Source organism: Mustela nivalis (genome assembly GCF_964662115.1).
Source record: "Mustela nivalis genome assembly, chromosome: 5".
Lineage (NCBI taxonomy): Eukaryota > Metazoa > Chordata > Mammalia > Carnivora > Mustelidae > Mustela > Mustela nivalis.
The window spans coordinates 48,910,661-48,929,204 of record NC_139024.1 but is presented as its reverse complement, the minus strand read 5'-3'; the positions used below and the strand labels follow the sequence as shown (position 1 = coordinate 48,929,204).

Genomic DNA, 18,544 nt, shown 5'->3' with positions numbered 1-18,544 from the left:
ATTGCTTTCTACTCTCACTCACTCTTCCATGTTGTTTATTAACGCTGGGTCTCAACTCGACACGTGCTATTGTGGGTTCTTGGCCTTCTAACACTGTCCTGCATACAAGTTCTAGAGATAAACTTTTCACCAGCAGAGAATAAAAATTACCCCATGCCAGAATGATCTTAATGTATAGCTCCGATCATAACCTTTTCTTCCTTGGAAAGCTTAACAAATTCACTGTAAACTTCTTAGTGATTGTGTGAAACAGAAAACCATTTCAGGTTGCTTAAGTAAAATGAGGTATTTATGATATGGATACACTGATGTTATGTAGGCCTTAAAAGTAGGGATGTAGGAACATTTTGAGCCATAAACAAGGACTGGCAAACTTTCTATAAAGGGCCAAATAATAAATGTATTAGGTTCTGCAAGCCATATGGTTTCTGTCACTCTGCCGCAGACAACATGAAAATTAATGTGTTCCAATAAAACTTTATTTATAAAACACACAATTTGCTACACAGGTCATAGCTTTAGGACCCCCAGACAAAAACATTATCAGGATTCTCTGAAATTAATTTCCTTTTGTGTGCTTCGTTGTTCTCTTCCTACCGACTAGGTTCTTCAGCTTCTCTGGTTCTCATGTTGAAACATGGCTTCTGAAAAGCTCCCAGCTTCCATGACACAAGTTAAAGCTTATGCTCTCTATTTCTTTCCCAGTACTAATTCCAAATCTTTAGGGAACGGGTGTTGCTTGGCCAAGCTTGGGTCAGGTGTTCACCCCTAGACAAATTAGTTGTGGCTAACTGAGCTCTGGGTCTTGCTGTACAAACAGGGATTTGGTATGCCACCCCTACAACCTCTTAGATCAAAGCTGAGGAACAGATTTCACAAAAGAGCGAGGAGCTAGGCAGACAACCAGGGAGAGTGTCCTGCTGCATTCATTCAAACCTACATTTTCCACATTGTTCCTATTAGGCCCCTCATAACCCTTTCTTGAAGCACAACCAACTGCTTGTTGATCTCATAAACTCTGCACAGTCTCACCCAGCATTCCCCCCCATCTGCCAGCAGATATTCTACTCATCTTCAAAACCTCTTCTAAAAAGCCACTTTTTCCTTTTATACCCACACAACAATCTATTGGTACAGTGTGTCTTGTTCTGTTGCTATTTCTGTACCTGTCTTTTTGTTTTGCAGACAATAGGTGCTCCGCTGAGTGAGGAAATGACTTACTCAACTTTTCATCCACTTTGGTACCTTTCAGAGAATAGGCTCTAAGTTTCTATTGGTTGAGTTTAGCCATATCTTCACAGCTCAATAATTCCAAACTGAAAAAAATGTTGACTTTTAACAGTGGCAGTTATATAGGAAACGTAGTATCTACTGTTAAGAAATTATTTTAAATTTATATTCATTTCCACATGTATGGTAGGCAAATTAACGTGCCTATGCAGAGAGATATTAATTACAGCAAAGGTTATATTTTGCTATTGTTTATAAGAAGAAATAAAGTCATATAAAGATTGAATCTTCTGTTAACGTGCTAAATTAAAAAAGAGTACTACAGAAATGACATAATAGGACAGGTTATAAACTTGAAATATTAAAAATTGCTCTAAAAAGCAAATGCTCAAAGATGGTTAGTATCTGTGCAAGAAATTAACCAAAGAGCTAGAGGCTTCATTATCTAATTTCTTTATTTCTAGAACTATTAATTAACATTGTTCCCAGAACTCTGTTAAACTCCCCTGCTGAAACGCAGAAAGTAAATACAGTAACTGCAGAGAAAACTGGTTCATTTCCACCAACCTGTGAGAGGCTTGGACTTCTGTGAAACATAAAACTCTTGCTAAATAACTATTCCTAAACTATTAGCAACTACATAAAAGCTTTTTATTTAACAGCATCCTCCTGGGAGATTGCGCTTGGAATGTGCATCGGTTCTGAAAAAAGCCCAGATCTGGCTCCGTTGTAAATATAAGGGGCACAGAGGCGAAGCCATTGTGTAGAGCAGCGGGTGGGGCGGGTGGGGTCCTGATGCCCAATGTTGATAGGAGGATTCTAATTTCGCTTGGTATTTATTTTTTCTACTACAATTACAGTTTTGCAAAGAAAAATAAAATATCGGTTGTGCTCTCAGCTGGCTTCTAATCTGCAGAAGGAAACGTCTCATTTAACTAGAAGAATCACCTTTCTGCAATCTCCAGAGCCGCAGGGAGCACACAGGAGCGCCCAGCCCCACAGTACCTACCACCGCCCCCTGCTGAGAGGCCCACCCCGCCCCACCCGCCCGCCCGCCGCTGGTTCGGGCTTGCCCCGCACGCTAGCCGCCTCGAGACCGCGGGTCTCGGACGCTCGATCCCTCCCGTCGGCGTTTCTGGGGGGGGGGATGCTCCAAATCAGTAAACCACAACATACAACCCAAGGTTGGACTCTGAACCAAACCCTCTTGCCTAGTTTTCTTTTTCTCGGTCTCACCGGGATCCTCGCTACCCCTTGTCACAGCGTCTGCCTAGCCTCTCCCCTCCAGCCACCTGCGCGGGTAAGCGATTATCACGCAGTAAGGAGGGGCTGGAAAGAGCTCAGTCCACTAGGCACTCCAGGCAGAGAACGAAACTACAACTCCCATCACGCCCCGCAGCCTGTTCCCTCCTCCTCCTCCTCCTCCTCCCCTCCCCCTCCTCCCTCGGCCAGCGGCCGGGAGGCTCTGGGCTTTTATCTGCTGACCCGCGGGAGGGAGTCAGGTCCCTGCGATCTTCCCCCACCCGAGCGCTCAGCCCGGCGGCGGCGGCGGCGGCGGCGGTGGCGGCTCTTAGCCGAGTTTTGCCTCCGCGTCCCCGCCAGCCCTGAGCCCGCGGGAGCCGACTGCCCGTCCCGGCGTGCGAGAGGATGGTGATCCGCGTGTTCATCGCCTCCTCCTCGGGTTTCGTGGCGGTGAGCACTGCGGGGGCTGGCAGCGGGCCGGGATCGGGTCTCCGGGGGTCGCGGGCACCAGGCGCGGGTCCTGCGGGAGGCGCGCCCCGCTCGCCCCTGCGCGTCTCGGTGCGCAGCGCGTCCGGACGCGGGAACCCGCACCGGGCAGGTGATCCATCACACTTGCACAACAATGAAAAGGGCGGGGAGCAAAGGTGGGTGGGGGACCCCAGCTCACCCACAGGCCGTGCGGGGGAGACAGCGTTGCGGGAAAATGGAGTCCTCGGGCAGACCCCAGCTCCAGGAGTGTGGCTCGGGAATTTGGGGAAGGGGGAGTCTGAGAGCCCCGGGGGTCCCGTTTCCCTTAGTGTTAGTTCTTCCCGATTTGGGACATTCAGCCTGGTTATATTTTGTATAAACCGCTTTTATCTAGGCTGCTTAGCTACCTAGCTCCTGAATGAAACAAGTTTAAGTAGCAATTGCTCTCCCCCCTCCCTTCCTCGCCACCCAGTACGTTTCTTTAGTCTTATACCTGCGCAAATAGAACTGTGGACTGGGTTTGTCCTGTCGAGCTCGGATTTTGTTTTGTCTTTTTTTTTTTTTTTTCCCTGCCTTGGATGCTAAGAATATTTTTACATCTTTATATAAATGTGTGTGTTTGATTTCTTTACCCTTGTAGTGCCATGGTCAATTTCATCTTGAGGATGAATAAATTGTTGTCTCTCTAATTATTTTAAGCTATTTTGCTTAGTTTGATTTTTTTTTTTTGAAGAAGTGAAATTAAATAGCGAGGTGTCCAACTGTAAGGAAAAAATCAGTAATAAACTTGATAGCCCACAGAGGAAGACATGTTTTACATGATTATTAAGACTTGGTTTTCCTAAGTAAGAGTTAAACTATAGATTTAAGGGGTTCCTTGGTGAGATACATAATCAGATACATCAAAAGTGCTATATTGATTGTTTAAATTTGATCTGGTCAGTTGTCTGCCCAGCAACAACCAGATTGTCACCAAATTTGTTTCTGAAGCAGGTGGGATGGAAGATGGAATAAAATATTATTTATAAATCCTTAAAAACCACTTTTTATTTAAAAAGAAGAGACTTTTTATTTAAAAAGAAGTCAACACTGTAGTACAAAAAAGACCTCTTTATCATTAGGAACAATAGATGGGAAACTCCACCTTATCATTATATGCAGGCGTGTGGTGTCCCCATACTCCTGATAGTTTTGGTATTTCTGGTTATTTGTGGTTGCTTAGTCATACCTGTCCTTTACAGATTTCCCCATTGAACTACACTTCATGTGTCAGGAAACCCATATTATTTTGTGGATAGATTTTTTTCAAATACACTTCTTCATAGGAATGCTCCAAAGCTTTTGGTTTCACCACCAACTTGTATGCTTCAATAATTGTTGTAAGAGCATTTTATTGATTATGGAAGGGCTGATCTGTAGTATTAAGAAGCCTAGGTTATGATGGACAAGTCAAAGTCAAAACTTTAGGTAATTACTTGGCTTATCCTGTGAGCAGGTAATATACCAAGATAGTTCTGGAATTGTGGATCTCTATGTCCTCAAATCCATTAACAAGTGTTTCTTGTCTGCCTATGACCTTTTTTAATTTTTAAATTTACGGTTACATGTGTTGCACATGAATCTGGACTTCAGAGAACAAAGTTTGGAGAAGGGGCTCCATCCCTGCCTGAGTTTCTCTTCTGTAGAATGAAGGGTTATGATGTAAGACTCAGCATTACATTCTAGCTTTAACCTGTTCTGATTTCATCAGTTGTGTAAATGTGGATAAATCCTTGTAACAGCGTTCCCCCCCCCCCACTTTAGATGTATTCGTATTAGCCTCAAAATGAGTTTATTCTTGTCCTTTGATGTTTTATTGTGATGTCTCAGCTTCTCTCACTGCCCTGCCTGGTAGTATGTGTTCTGACAGGGTTTGATTTGAGCTGGAAGACATAATTTGTTCTGTCCATAAATAGTAATTGTCTATTTTAATGGACCTCACTTTTTTCTCAATCCTCAGTCAGTAAGTCCCTCCAATTACAATTATCTCTTACCTTAATACGTAGTTTTTCTGTAATAGTGTAATGTTGATACTTTCGGTGATGATAAGAATATGGTGGTATGCAAGAGTAATGCTTTCTAAGAGATAATGAAGTTGTTTAGGTTAAGTGTTGGCCTGGGGACGTTAATGGGGCTTATAGAATTAAGCTACATTAAGCTTTGATGGCATAGCCCTAATGTTTTCCCTCTAGCAGAGTTGTGTGGACCATTGGTGCTGTTTTATTTGGTGACCAACTGTGACTAGCAAGTGCGTGGGAGAACAAATAATTTGATTTCCAAATCAGTTTGGTTCTAGCTGAAGTTTATTATTAAACCACAAGGAAGGAACATAACTAGAAATTGACTTTGCTAAGTGAGTCGATGGTATTTCCAAAAAGGTGTTCTGCCCCATTCAGCGGGAGATTTAAACAATGCATTTAGAGAAAAATCCTCCTATCTTGTCTGACTTCCCTGAATTTTCCAGCTTCAACACATAACAGTGATATTTGAAATAATTAACACCAAGGGGCTATCCGCCCCAGCTCCAGGTAAAATCTGCTTTTACTAGGAAGTAAAATGCCACATTATTATGCTATGGATACCTGAAAAGCAGATTTCTTACACAGCTGATAATGTTGCTCTCGTTCATATTGTAGTGAAGGACATTTATTTCAGTCCTCAGAAAATAGTGTATTTCTAAAGTGCCATTTTAAAATTTTATTTACTCTGGTTGTATACCCGGAAAGGGGTGTCCTGGTAACTTTATTCAGGAAGTATATTAATACGACTTTAAATTTGAAAAATTGAAGTCCGCCAATTACTTCATTCATTCGTTATTTTATTCATGCAACAAGTATTTTCTAGGGATCTGCTGCTTGCGCAGCTTGGTCCTTGTTCTTGTGGGGAACTGGAGCAGAATAGAGGATGTGGCCTCTGCCCTCAAGAAATTTAGGTGAGGACTGACTGGGGAGATAAGATAGGAAAGCCAAAACCACCAGTAATAAAGTATACCTCAAGGACACTTGCCTCTTTCAGAACACATTATCAGAAATAGAAATAATGTAGGGGCAGAGGGATACATTGCAGGATGTTAGATAAGGAGGAAATGTGCCAGAAATCATAAAATATGCATGTGGGAGCCTTGGGCAGATGGCAGAGAAAGGACTTGAGTTAGATTTGGAGCCCAGAAGGGAGTGCAGGGCCCACCTTGTTCAGGCTGGAAAGGGAGGAGTTTTGGGTAGAAGAGGGCAAGCCACCAGTGTCCCTGTGGACCTCTTTGAAGACGGGGTAGACTTTCAGTTCCTGCAAGAAGCCCATGATAACAAACTCTGCAGTGCTCAGCATCTCAGAGATGTCTTCAGTATTGGCAGCTTGTATGCTGTCTGGAGCCTTTTGTCCCCAAGTAACAAGGGACTCTCTGGCAGGGAGGGATCCCTGGTATGTGATTTTAGAAAATTCCTTACCCCTGTGCTTGCCTTGACTAAAATGTCTCAGAAAAAGAAATACAATCTTTCACTCTTTGTTAAAGTTTCTGGGCTCAGTTGAGCTGGAAAAAAACCTAAAGTGGTTTTCTCGAGACATCCAACCACCTAAAATTCACAGAGATGGAAATCTGGGCATAGAGATCAAGTGGCTTACCCTGGGGTCATTTATATCAGTCACTGCAGAGCTAAGGAAGGCTTAAATGGACACTAGATCTCCTGACTCCTGAATGTATTCATTCCTCTGTTCATTCAGCAATGCATTCATTCATCCCCTAATTGACTCTTGTGCTCATCAGTCACTGAAAGCCTGTTAAGTACCAGGCTCTGTGTTAGGTGCTATTAGGTGGTAGGTGTATGTGAGGGCTGGGGAAAGACTTAAACACCGGCCTTATGGAACACATCAGTGCTAACTACGGGTCAAAGATCTGGGACACAAACCATTTAAAAGGAGAATGAAGGGCTGATGTGAGCTTGGGCAGTGTTCACATGGAGCATGGTGAAATGAGTGGTATATCCTTGGTTATTAGAGAGGGACCATCACTGGGAGGAAAAGATACAAAGAAATTGGAAGCAAAGTTGGAGAACATAGAGCTTTGCCCAGGGCTGCTGCTCTGTTTTTCAAGTGGGGATGAGAGTAGCCGGTGGAACTCATAGAGACTATGCCCAAAGTTGTCTGGATCTTTGCAGCTGTAGAAGGCATACCCTACTAGTTGGCATGACGTAGCTATTTTGAACATGTAATAACCAGTGAAGCTGTTACAGCTCCACAGAATGTACTCAGTGAAGCTTTGCTGTGTGAGGAGGCCCTGGCAAGGAGTTCCACGGCAGCTAAAGTCAGGATATGACCATGTAGAATGGACTAATAGGCAGTAATTCCCTATGTGATTCTAATGCCAGAAGAAGCTGGTGAGGGTAAGCCTGCGTCATCAGCCTGTTTATTTATTTATTAAGATTTTATTTTTTTGAGAGAGTGCGCAGGCATGCGCATGAGTCAGCAAGCATGAGCCAAGGAGAGGGGCAGAAGGCAAGGGAGCCGGACAAGCAGATTCGCTACTGAGCACAACCTGGGCTCTATCCCAGGACACCAAGATCATGACCTAAGCCAGCATTTATTTATTTATTTATTTTTAAAAAGATTTTATTTATTTATTTGACAGAGATCACAAGTAGGCAGAGAGGCAGGCAGAGAGAGAGAGAGAGAGAGAGAGGGAAGCAGGCTTCCTGCGGAGCAGAGAGCCCAATGTGGGGCTCGATCCCAGGACCCTGAGATCATGACCCAGGACCCGAGCCGAAGGCAGCAGCCCAAACCACTGAGCCACCCAGACGCCCCCCTAAGCCAGCATTTAATGAGCCACCTAGGCACACCTGCTTAGCCTCTTTAACTCAGTGAAGCTTCAGAGTCACAGGGCAAGGTGGTTATTTGTTCCCATTTTACAGATGGAGAAGCTGAAGTTAACTGCCCTGAAGAGATCAGACACAGTAGATGGTGGGAGACTAAGTCAGACTCCAGCTGGCAGGTTCCAGAGCAGTTCTCCTCTGTGGGCACCGTGATACCCTGGGGGAATGAGAATACCAGGGATGCTTGACATCCTGTAGTGTGCTGGACAGTCCCCCATGAGAATGGCGGAGGTACCCTTCATGAGAAACGGTGCTGAAGAGCATTGGCTAGTGAGGGTGTGGAGTGAGGTTAGGGAGGTGAGAGCATGTAAGAAATCACCAGGAGAAGCAAGAGTAAGTTGGGGGGTGTAGGAACAAGGATGTTATTGTAAGGGAAGGCAAGTGCATTAATTTCCTAAGGCTGCCATTAACAAAGGTCCAAAATTGGGGGGTTAACTGGAATTTGTCTCACAGTTCTGGAAGCTAGATCAGGGTGTTGGCAGGGTTGCTTCCTCCTTAGGGCTGGGAGGGAGACTGTTCCGTTCCTCCTACCTTCTGATGGTTTGGTGACAAGCTTTGACATTCCTTGCCATGTAGATACATCATTTTTGACATCTACCTTTATGTTCACATGGTGTTCTCCTTGGGTCTGTGTCTCTCACAGTGCACAGATTTCTCCTTTTTTATAAGGACAGAGCCCTGTTGAAAAGAGCCTACCCTAATGACTTCATCTTGATTGATCATCTGCAAAGATCCTATTTCCAAATAAAGTCACATCACGTTCATAGGTACTGGGGATTAGGATTTCAACATTTTGGGGGGCGCACCATTCAACTCATAACAATACAGAAGGGTTGAAATAGAAACACTAATTAATGGAATTTCCCCCTTTAATTGGGAAGACTACAGGCACATTTTCTGAATCTCAAAGTTAGCTTTTGGTTATAGAATTGTATGGAATTGCAGTTAATGTATAAGTTCTATTGTTAGGAAGAGAGATTAGCACTATCCCAACTGAAGACCTGACCTCAGTTTTTCTAGTTCATTTTATTATTTCCCAAATTTGATATTTTCTCATTCTACCTTAATATTTTAAACTTAAAAATATTAATCAAGGACATGGACTCTTAAAAAACTAGGGGCTTTTTATCCATTTGTATTGGGATACTTTTAGTAAAGATTTCTGTTTATTTGAGAAAATGAAATTTTCATAAGTATTTATAATATGGAATATAATGTGGTTTCCACATTGCAGGAATTTAAGACTAGTTGAATCTCTTTTTGTGTGTTTTTTCAATTTTTTTTTGTCAAAACAAAAGGAAAACAACTATAGTGAAAAAAAAAACAGTTTAATACGCAGCAGTATGAGATACCAAATTAAATAATACTTCTTTAGATTTTTTTCATGATTTATTTATTTATTTAAGATTTTAATTGATTTGAGAGAGATTGCGCAGGAGTGGGGGAGGGAAAAAAGGAGAGGGAGCAGTAGATTCCTTGCTCAGCAGGGAGCCACATGGGGCTCTATTTCAGGACAAGAGCCAGAGGCAGGCACCTAACCCTAACCAACTGAGCCACCTAGGTGCCCTTTTGTGTTTAATTTATAAAAAATGGTTGGTTGTTTTTTCAGTGAAGTTAGAAGTAGATGACAGAAGAGAAAGAGTCTAGCTTCTTAGTGAGTGTTTCACTTTTAAAATGTTTCATTTTTAATGTTTTACGTTAAAATGTTTCACTTTTAAAAATAAAAATTAGTGTGAATTATGGTCATTATACATGAAAGTTTAAAATACTTTATTTTGAAATGCAGATTTTAAAAATGGGATCAAGAAGTTATTACTTTAATTGCTAATTCAGTTTTTTTAAAAGTCACCCTCTAAACTCTAACTTCAAAAGGAGATCCTTTCGGGTTTCAGCAAATTTTCAGTAGGAATTGCTTTAATGGGGGCTACAGTAGCTGCATAGTTAGCTAGCAGCAGGTTATTCTGATTCAAATTATATTCCCATATACTTTCTTTTTCTGTGATTAGCTTTCGTTACACTGTCTAATTCAGTATGTGAAAAAGGACCTTAGCTTTACAAATTAGAAATTTAGTGAAAAGGCCTTTTTTTCCTATGAAATAGGGACATGGTAAATGCTTATTACTATTTCATGGAAAAGATCCACTTCTGATTATATACAATTGTTTTTTGGTGGTCCTTTTTCTAGTTGTTTAAAACCATGTCTCTGAGGAGCACGTGAATGGCTCAGCTGGTTAAATGTGGGACCGATTTCCTCTCAGTGTTCAGCAGGGTCTACTTGAGATTCTCTCACTCTCTGTCAAATAAATAAAATCTTAAAAAAAAAGAAAGTAAGTAAGTAAGTCATTGAGCCCTTCTGTTGAGTGATTGTTGAGCCCAGTAGTGATCAGTATTGCTTGGAATGGGGGGTGGTTGTGGGCCCGGGAGAGGTAGGTTTGGAGATCAGAAGTCAACAAGCAGCCGCAGCCCAGCAATGTCGTTTGAGGCCCTGCAGCCTTTTATCTGTCCTCTTTTAAAAATAGGCTTATCTGAGTTTATCTGCCAGCACTGACTAATTACTGAGGAACTGAACTTTGGTAACTCAAAGTGTTGTTATTTGTTTTACATTTGATTATTTTTTTTCTGAACTCTAAAAAGAAATCAACCTAGGAAAGTGCCTTCTGGGCTCTTGACGCAGCTTTGTAGTAGGACTGATAGCTGAACTAGAAGTGGCAGGTAGGCGGCCCCCTACCAACAAGCACAGGTCCTTTCAGGCTGGGGCAGCCCCTGGAGACTAGAACAATGTGTTTGGTCCCCTGGGTCTGGTTCCTTCTGTTACCACTGACAGTTTATTTATTCCTGAAGGGATTGAACTCTTCTGGGCTGCTCAGTACCTGGAAACACCCCAAAGGGTGTTTCCTGGAACTGACCCCCGAAAGTGGAAGGGCAGGGTGTGGTGTGCATCAGGGTGTGTCTGCCTCCTTGCCGGACCTTTGTAGGCTCTCTGCCAACATGGCTTCAGAGCTCCTGAAGCCGGAAATGAAATGCTGGCTGTGAGTGCAGGCAAAGGGTTTTCGGTACTTCAAGATGTGTTTTCTATTTCCTACCAGCGATGGCTCGGATCTGGAATTGGCATTTTGTCAGCTTGGGCCTAGTGGATTTGGGAGTAGAAGGCTGAGAAGAAGAGAGACCCAATTAAGTGACTTGCTTGACAGGTCAGTGGGTGGTATTTGGTAAATGCAAGTATAGTTAAAGTCAGCAACTATTACTGCATACCAATCCTATGTTGAAAACAAATCCAAACAAAACAGAAAACCCAAAGCAACACAACCAACGTAAGCTTTTGAGTTCTTTTGCTTTCCTTTTGGTGCTACAGACGGAGTGGGAGTATGGTCTTCTTCATTCATGACATTCCCATGTGATTTGAAGCTTACTGGTTCTCTGCTTTAGGAATTACATTCATTAGGATGGTTCTTTGAATGGGAATTGGCCACTTCCACAAGCCTGGATCCCCTATTGACGGGAGTTTTGGATTGTGCTGACCTTTTATGATAAATAAACTACTTAGAAGCCAAAGTATTTGGGTTGAACATTTGCTGGTTTATTTAATTCTGGAGTTAGCTTATATTGAAGCCAAGCACCTACTTTTGCCCCATCCGTGGATTATCTCTCATTGGAAGGCAGTATAGTCTCACATTTAAGGCTGGGGCTGTCCAGATTCTAGCTCTGCCGCTGCTAAAGGACATGGCCTTAGACAAGTAACCTGAGACTCTTCATTTGTAAAAATGGGATGGGAACCGTACCTTCTGTATGTGACTGCTTTAAGAACTGAATGAATAGGTTTTCCATAGGAGGTATTAAGCAGAGTGCCAGGTACATAGTAAGAACTCAGTGCATATTACCTGTTGTTTCTGATATATCCTTATCAATAGCAGCAAATAGTAATAACAATAAAAAAAATGTATAGTATATAGTACTTCCTAAGCCAAATTTTCAAATTTTTAGTAAATTTAAGGATAAAGATTTTTTTTAACTGAAGTTTGAATTAAATAAATAATAAGAGTATTACAATTTGAGGTCATTCCCCCAAATAAATCACTTAGAGCTCTGTAACTCTAATTAATTAATTAATTATAATTAATTTATGAACCTTTTATAGGTACACAGCATGTCATGCATGAGGCCCTAAGCCATATTTATTCATACGTACAGAATGCTTACTACTGTGCAGTTAATTGGTCACTATTCTTTGCTGTCCTAGTACATGAATTTAGAGTCCTGGTTTGATGTCAGGCTTCCTATGCTTAGCAAGTAGATTTCATCCCGGATGACAATTTTGACTGATGGATGGTGAAGCTGGGAGAGGGGTTTTGGAGCTCTGGCTGGGATGAGCTGGGAAACAAACAGTGTGATTGACTGTTGATGTCTGACCTGGCTCCAGAGCAGGGAGGACCAGGGTTTATGTCATGTATTTGCCAGCCCTGTCATAGGCTCTTTCAGATTTGCATAACTGAACGTAGGGTATTTTGAGTCTGGGAGCAAAAGGGGAAAGAAATGGGAGACACCAAGTTGAACTGATGGGCAGACAGTATCCTCTGCAAACATCTCACCCCACATCTAGGGGGAGGGCGGTAGAGAAGGGCCAGGATCTCTGTGTTTAATGAAGGTGAGTGAAGAAAGTGATTATCGTGACTGTGAAGCTGAACACTGAACTTTGATGCTTGCTAAACATTTGTGGGAAGCTTTCCTAGGTGGCAGCTGGGCAGGCGGATGGTGGCAAAAGAGGTTGGGGCTTTGTGGGAGAAGGGGAGAAAGACACTGGGATAGGCGGACTGTCAGGTATGACTGTCTACCTTGCTGAGCCTTGAGCCTGTCTACCTTGAGCCTTGCTCAGCCTTGCTGAGCCTAGAGCCCTGGAAGGTCAGGTGAACAGTTAGTGTTTTGCTGTGCCCAGAATGTGGTAGGTTTTTTCCTACAAGATATTTAATTATAAGGATGCCTCTACAAACTGTTTATTACATCCATTTTTCAGATGAGAATATTGAGGTATAGGGTGATTAAGTACCATGCCTAGGATCATTCAATTCAAAGACTCCAGATTTGAACTCCTCCCTGTCTTAAGATTTTGTGTCCAGTACTTTTATCTCACGTTACTCACAAGAAAAGCCCCTGCTCAGAGGCCAGTGAGAAGCTGGGTCTTGCAGACTCAGAAATAGGCTTGGATAACAGGGTGTGAGTTCAAGTGAAGGAGAGAGGAGCAGTTCCAGGGGTCCCCACTCAGCTGTGGAGCAGGTGACTGTAGCTGCAGTGTCCTTGGCATGTGAAATGACTTTGTGCAATGACTTTGCTGCTGCAGAGACTGGTAAGAGATATAAGAAATACGGGTTGAAATGGAAAGCTAATATTTCATAAAGATTATGATAGTAATGGAAACGACAACTCTCATTCACACCGTGTGCGGGACATACTCAAGGCTTTATGTTTGTTTTTTGTATTCCTCAAAGGAACTTGGCTTGGAAGCCATTCATATTCATTCCCATCCTCCTTTACTCTCTCTAGCAAAATAGGAAAATGAAACTCAGAAATTTCAAATACCTTGCCTTGTCATAGAATCCAGAAGGTACAGATACTACGTCTGTGTCATCCATTTTCCCAATGGCCATGTCCCAGAAGAAGGAGTCAGAGGTTAGAGAGAAATGGAGATGGTCTTTGAAGATACTGTTGAATGTTTTGTTGGATGTCCTGAAACCAAATGTGTGATTTACCTTAAATGCAGTTGTCTTCGTTTGTGTGATAGAGTAGAGCTGAGTAGTTGTGTTGAGCTAGAGGGAGCAAGATGGGATGGGAAATTCATGGGGTAATACAGGAGAAGAAAAGGTTGGTGGGGATGAGGTCCAGGACAGAGACAATTAATCCCTTGAGATCTTTGGGTCACCATGAGATCTACTGGGACAAATGGTGATAGTGGTAGAAGTGTGTTCTCTCATTCTTTCCATCCGGGATCCTCTGTTCTTGGGAGACATTTTCTCCACAGGCTCATCATTCCCTGTTTTCTACCCTGTAAAGAATGTGTCCTTTTGGGTGGAAAGAGTTTATTAGTATATTGCAGCCTACTGTGGGAGTTCAGTGCCAGAGTGGGTAGAAAGTGGGGGACCAGAGGCAGGGCTGTTAGTGGTTGTTGGGGAGGGACAGAGGGCCTGTAGGAGTGCAGACTTCCACTGTGTGTAGAGAGAAAGATGCAGTCAACGTGCACAGGAAGGCAGGAAGGACCCATAGAAGTAGGAGGGTATTCATTCACCTCATCTGACCCATTTAATAATTTTGTAATTTTTGTGCTTTCCATATTGTCAGCCATCTCTCTCTCTAAGATCAGATTCTTGACATGTAATTTACTGAGAGAGCCTTGTAGCTATGCTTTGTAGAAGACATTTATGTGATATAAATAAGATGGTAAGTGGAAAGAAGGTGAACTTTAGGAGTATAATGACCTGGGTTCAAATTATGGCTCCGGTGTTGTCAGTGGCAAGATGGCATAGCAGGTCTTTGAACTTCTCTGGATCTCAGTATCCCCATTTGTAAAGTTGTTGGAACTTAATGACGAGGCAGCCATTAATAGTATTATAAATTTCATTTATATTTAAGTCTATACTAGTTCTCTGGTCTTTGTGAATTTTCAACTCTAAATAAGCTATTCAGATTTAATTAAGGGAAAAAAAATTATTGTTCTAGCCAGAGAATGGGTCCCGAGTTAAATGGAACACATCTGTATTTATTAGGGTCTGTATAGGCTAGAGGTCATAGTTGAGTTGCAGAGGCTAGAACCCCTTCTCTTTTGAGGTAACACAGTGTTTTAAAATGTTTTTGAGCAAAGATTTTAAATCCTGGGGAATGATTTTCTCACACACATACAATCTAGAATTCCTGCCTCCTTGAGACATCTGTAGATCTCTTTGACCCCAGTGCCTTACTCCATCATGGCCTGGCTGCATTAGAGTCGATTAGTGGTGGTCCCTTCATCAGGGCATGCGCTCTTGGGGGTCTCCATACCCCCTACCATTCCCGCTGTCTTCCCAACTCTGAGCTTCTTGTTACTGAGCTTGTGCCATTCTTTTTTTTATAGTACAAAGTATTTGTCGCATGTATGTTTATCAAAAGTGGGAAACTACAAGATTATATTAAGAGGGTTCTATGTGTTTCATGAAGACTGGAAGCCAGTGAAAGTTTCTTTGTGGAAAGGTGGAAATAATAGTCCTAAATAGTTATTCGGTGATTTTTGGCTTCATTAATTTATGTTAACTATCTGACTCCTATGGGCATTTGAATCTGACTTCTATGGGCATTTCCACTCCTGTGGAAACTAATAGTTATGGGAAGTAAAAAGTGTCTATTTCCTGTCTGTGCTTGGTGTTGGCCTCTCAGTCACTCTGATCTCTGACCTGCTGCTTGGAGTCATTATACTCCAGGACAGAACTTCCTGGAAAACCCTAAAAATGAACTTGATCATACCCTAAGTGAGGTTGCATCAGCGGCATCACTGTTGTCATTTTGGTGTGGGTAAATCTTTATTGTGGGCTTGTCCTGTGCATTGCAGATGCTGAGCACCGTGCCTGGTCTCTACTCACTGGGTGTTTGTAGTATGCCCTGCCCGCAGCTGTGGCAATGAAAAATGTCTCCAGATATTCCCAGATGTCTCTTAGGGGCCAAAATCACACCTGGTTGGGAACCCCTGCTCTAATCTATAGTAGCAGAGAGGAAAATGCTCACAAAGATTGCCTTAAAACCGGAAGGAACTAAAGAGATCATTTGATTCATCTTTCCCTTCTGATGAGGTGTGAGCTGTTAAATTCAGGTCTGCACTGTATTTCTAGAACAGTGCATTGGGAGTTGGGAGACAGTCTGGTTCTGGTGATGACATTTTTTTTTCTTTTTTGTTAATTCTGTGCCTGACATGGGGTTTGAACTCATAACCCAGAGATGAAGGGTCACATGTTCTACCGACTGAGCCAGCCAGGTGCTCTCCCCCCACCCTTTTTGCTGCCGTTTAATCAGCTTTCTGTTTTTAGACAAGAAACTAAGCTTTTCTGGGCTCCAGGTTTCTCCTCAGGCTATTATTGTTGTTTTTAGTTGAGATATAATTCACGTACCATAAAATTCATCCTTTCCGGTTGTACCTTTCATTGGGTTTCGATATATTTCCTCTTATCGCCATATCTAATTCCAGAACCTTACCTCTTTATGTCCATTAGCAGTCACCTCCATTCCCTCCTGCCCTCAGCCCCTGGCAACCACTGATCTCCTTTCTCTATGGATTTGCCTGTTCTGGACTTCTCACATAAATGGAATCCCATAATATATAGCTTTTTGTGTCTGGCTTCTTTTATTTAGCATAATGTTTTCAGAGTCCATGTATGTTATTGTATGTATCAGTACTTCATTTCTTTTTATGGTTGAATGATATTCCATTGCATCAATATACCACATTTTGTTCATTCATTCATCAGTTGATGGACTTTGGGATTGTGCTGATTTTGGGTCTATTATGAATAATGCTACTGAAAACATTAGTGTGATCATGTTTTCAATTCCCTGGGATATAGACCAGGAGAAGAATTGGTGGTTCATATGGTAACTGTATGTTTAACTTTGTAAAGAATTGCTAAGCTGTCTTCCTGAGTGGTTGTTCCATTTTATATTCCTGTTAGCAAGGTTTGAGGGTTCCAGTTCCTCTACCTCCCCACCAACACTTGTTATTGTCTGTCTTCTCATTTCTAGGCATTTTAGTAGGTGTGAGGTGGTATTTCCGTGTGGCTTTGCTTTGCATCTCTCTAACGACTAATAATGTTGATGCTTTTTAAGAACCAGTTGAGAGCCATCCTTTGAAGAACTCTTCTAGCTTTGAGTTTTTAAGTTTTTTCTTCTAGTCTACATATGAACCAATATGATTAACACAGAATTGGGTTATCTATTTAGGGATATCTATTTTGGAAATTGATCGGGTTAATCTATTTTCCTATGTTTATGAGTACTTTTTATTTCACAGTGTTTAGTCGTATTCAGAATGCAGATTGGGTACATGGCATGATCCTTTCCCCTCCCATACAACTCCTATTCTGAGGAGAAAAGGTAAACATGGAAAAAACAGAGGGTAATACAGAGTCCCATGGAATGTAATGCGAAAATGATCTATCTCGTAGGTAAGTCTCAGGGGCAGATGTGTTTATTTGGATGAGGACAAAGAAAGTCATACCAGAGCTAGATGGAAAAATAGCATCCTCTTGGGAAGGTGGCTGTTCTAGAAAATTTCACTAAAATACAAGTGGCCAGTGGAAGAGAGTTTATTTTTTTCCACAAAATATTTTATATGAGCTTGTGGCCTGGAATAGATGTCACCCTTCCTGTTATTTTTCATCAAAAGAATGAATTTGCTTTGTATGTCTGTGCTGCCCTTTGTTTTAGACTAGATGACTCCTTTTCTACAGATAAGTAGTTCCCATAGTGTGAGAGCTAGACAAATGGAGGCTGTCTAGTTAGTTCCATGGGGCCGTTTTAATAGCGAGCTTGGTTTTTAAGAGATAATTAACAGGGAGGAGATGATTAATAATTGACTTTTTGAATTCCTTTTCCATTAAAGGGGAGAAAAGGGCTTCATCTTTTTAACAAGATTAAGTCTGTGTGTTCGGTTCAGAGAGCTTAGAAGAACTTCATTGGCTCCCAACGCTTACAGCTTCAAGGCCTAACTTTTTGGCCTGGCATTTAGGGCCCTCTGTGATCTGAATCTGACCTACCTTTGCAGCGTTTTCTCTTTCTGTTCCTTTGACTACTATATAAATACACCAGGCTTTTTTTACCTTCTGCCTTCTATGCCTTTTCTCCTAACATCCCCTCTGCCTGTGCTCACCCTGCATTGTGACCAGATTCCCCTCCTTTCTTTGAAGCCTGTACGATTTGCCAGTGAAGTCTTCCCCACGGCCCTCCCTTTCTCCTCCTCCCTCCAAACTGGGAGGACTCTGCTTCTCCAGGCCAACATGGTGCAGCCAATGGAACTGCTATCCTGGGGCCTCCACACGTTCCACCTTGGTTTTAATTATTTTGTACCCAGGTTGTTTGAACTGCAAGTTCTAAGTTCTTTGAGGTCACAGCTGTTGCATTCATCTTTCTATACCTCCACATTTCCTTTAAAGAACTTGGCATGTAGCACTTGCTGAATGAATGAAAAAGAGATATTGTTTCTTCCACATCACAAATATTGAGCTTATCAAGAGTTCAGGACCATGCCAGAGTGGGACCAGCATGGAGCCCATACACGGAAGTCTGCCCTGGAAAACATAAAAGGCTGCGAGGGACATGATTTATAGGTTTCCCCTGCAACCCAGAAGTAGAACATTCCTGTGAAACTTTTCATAAGCCAAAATGCCATCAAGCAAAGAAGCAGTTATCGTTCATTTATATGAAAACAATGTTGAGTGTTCCCAAACCCAAGAAGATAACCTCTCTTAGGCTTTTTTGATACCTGAAGACTCATCTTGCTAACAGATGCGTACAATGAATAGAGATAAAGCACAGATGCTCTGAGACACAGTTCAAAGCTGCTTGAAGCTGAGCTGCTGAGTGTAGTTCCAGGGAAGGAGCTTGGGGGCGCCACTCTCGCTGCTGGGGAGCACTCTACTTCTATAAAGGCTTGCTGCCAAACAAATGCTGAATGCTATTTTTTGCCTTTTACATCAAGG

The 18,544-nt window shown here is 42.2% G+C and overlaps 1 protein-coding gene across 2 annotated transcripts in view; it reads left to right on the top strand.

The window, feature by feature from the left end:
- The first annotated feature begins 2,622 nt into the window (after positions 1-2,622).
- SH3BGRL2 (SH3 domain binding glutamate rich protein like 2) overlaps positions 2,623-18,544 on the top strand; it is a 75,311-nt gene continuing 59,389 nt past the window's right edge. The window contains exon 1 of one of the 2 annotated variants that reach the window (XM_082730272.1): positions 2,623-2,922. In XM_082730272.1, the coding sequence (XP_082586398.1) occupies positions 2,878-2,922 (45 nt within the window). In that variant the 5' untranslated portion in view covers positions 2,623-2,877. The remainder of the gene's footprint in view (positions 2,923-18,544) is intronic. The other variant, XM_082730271.1, reaches the window with a different exon arrangement.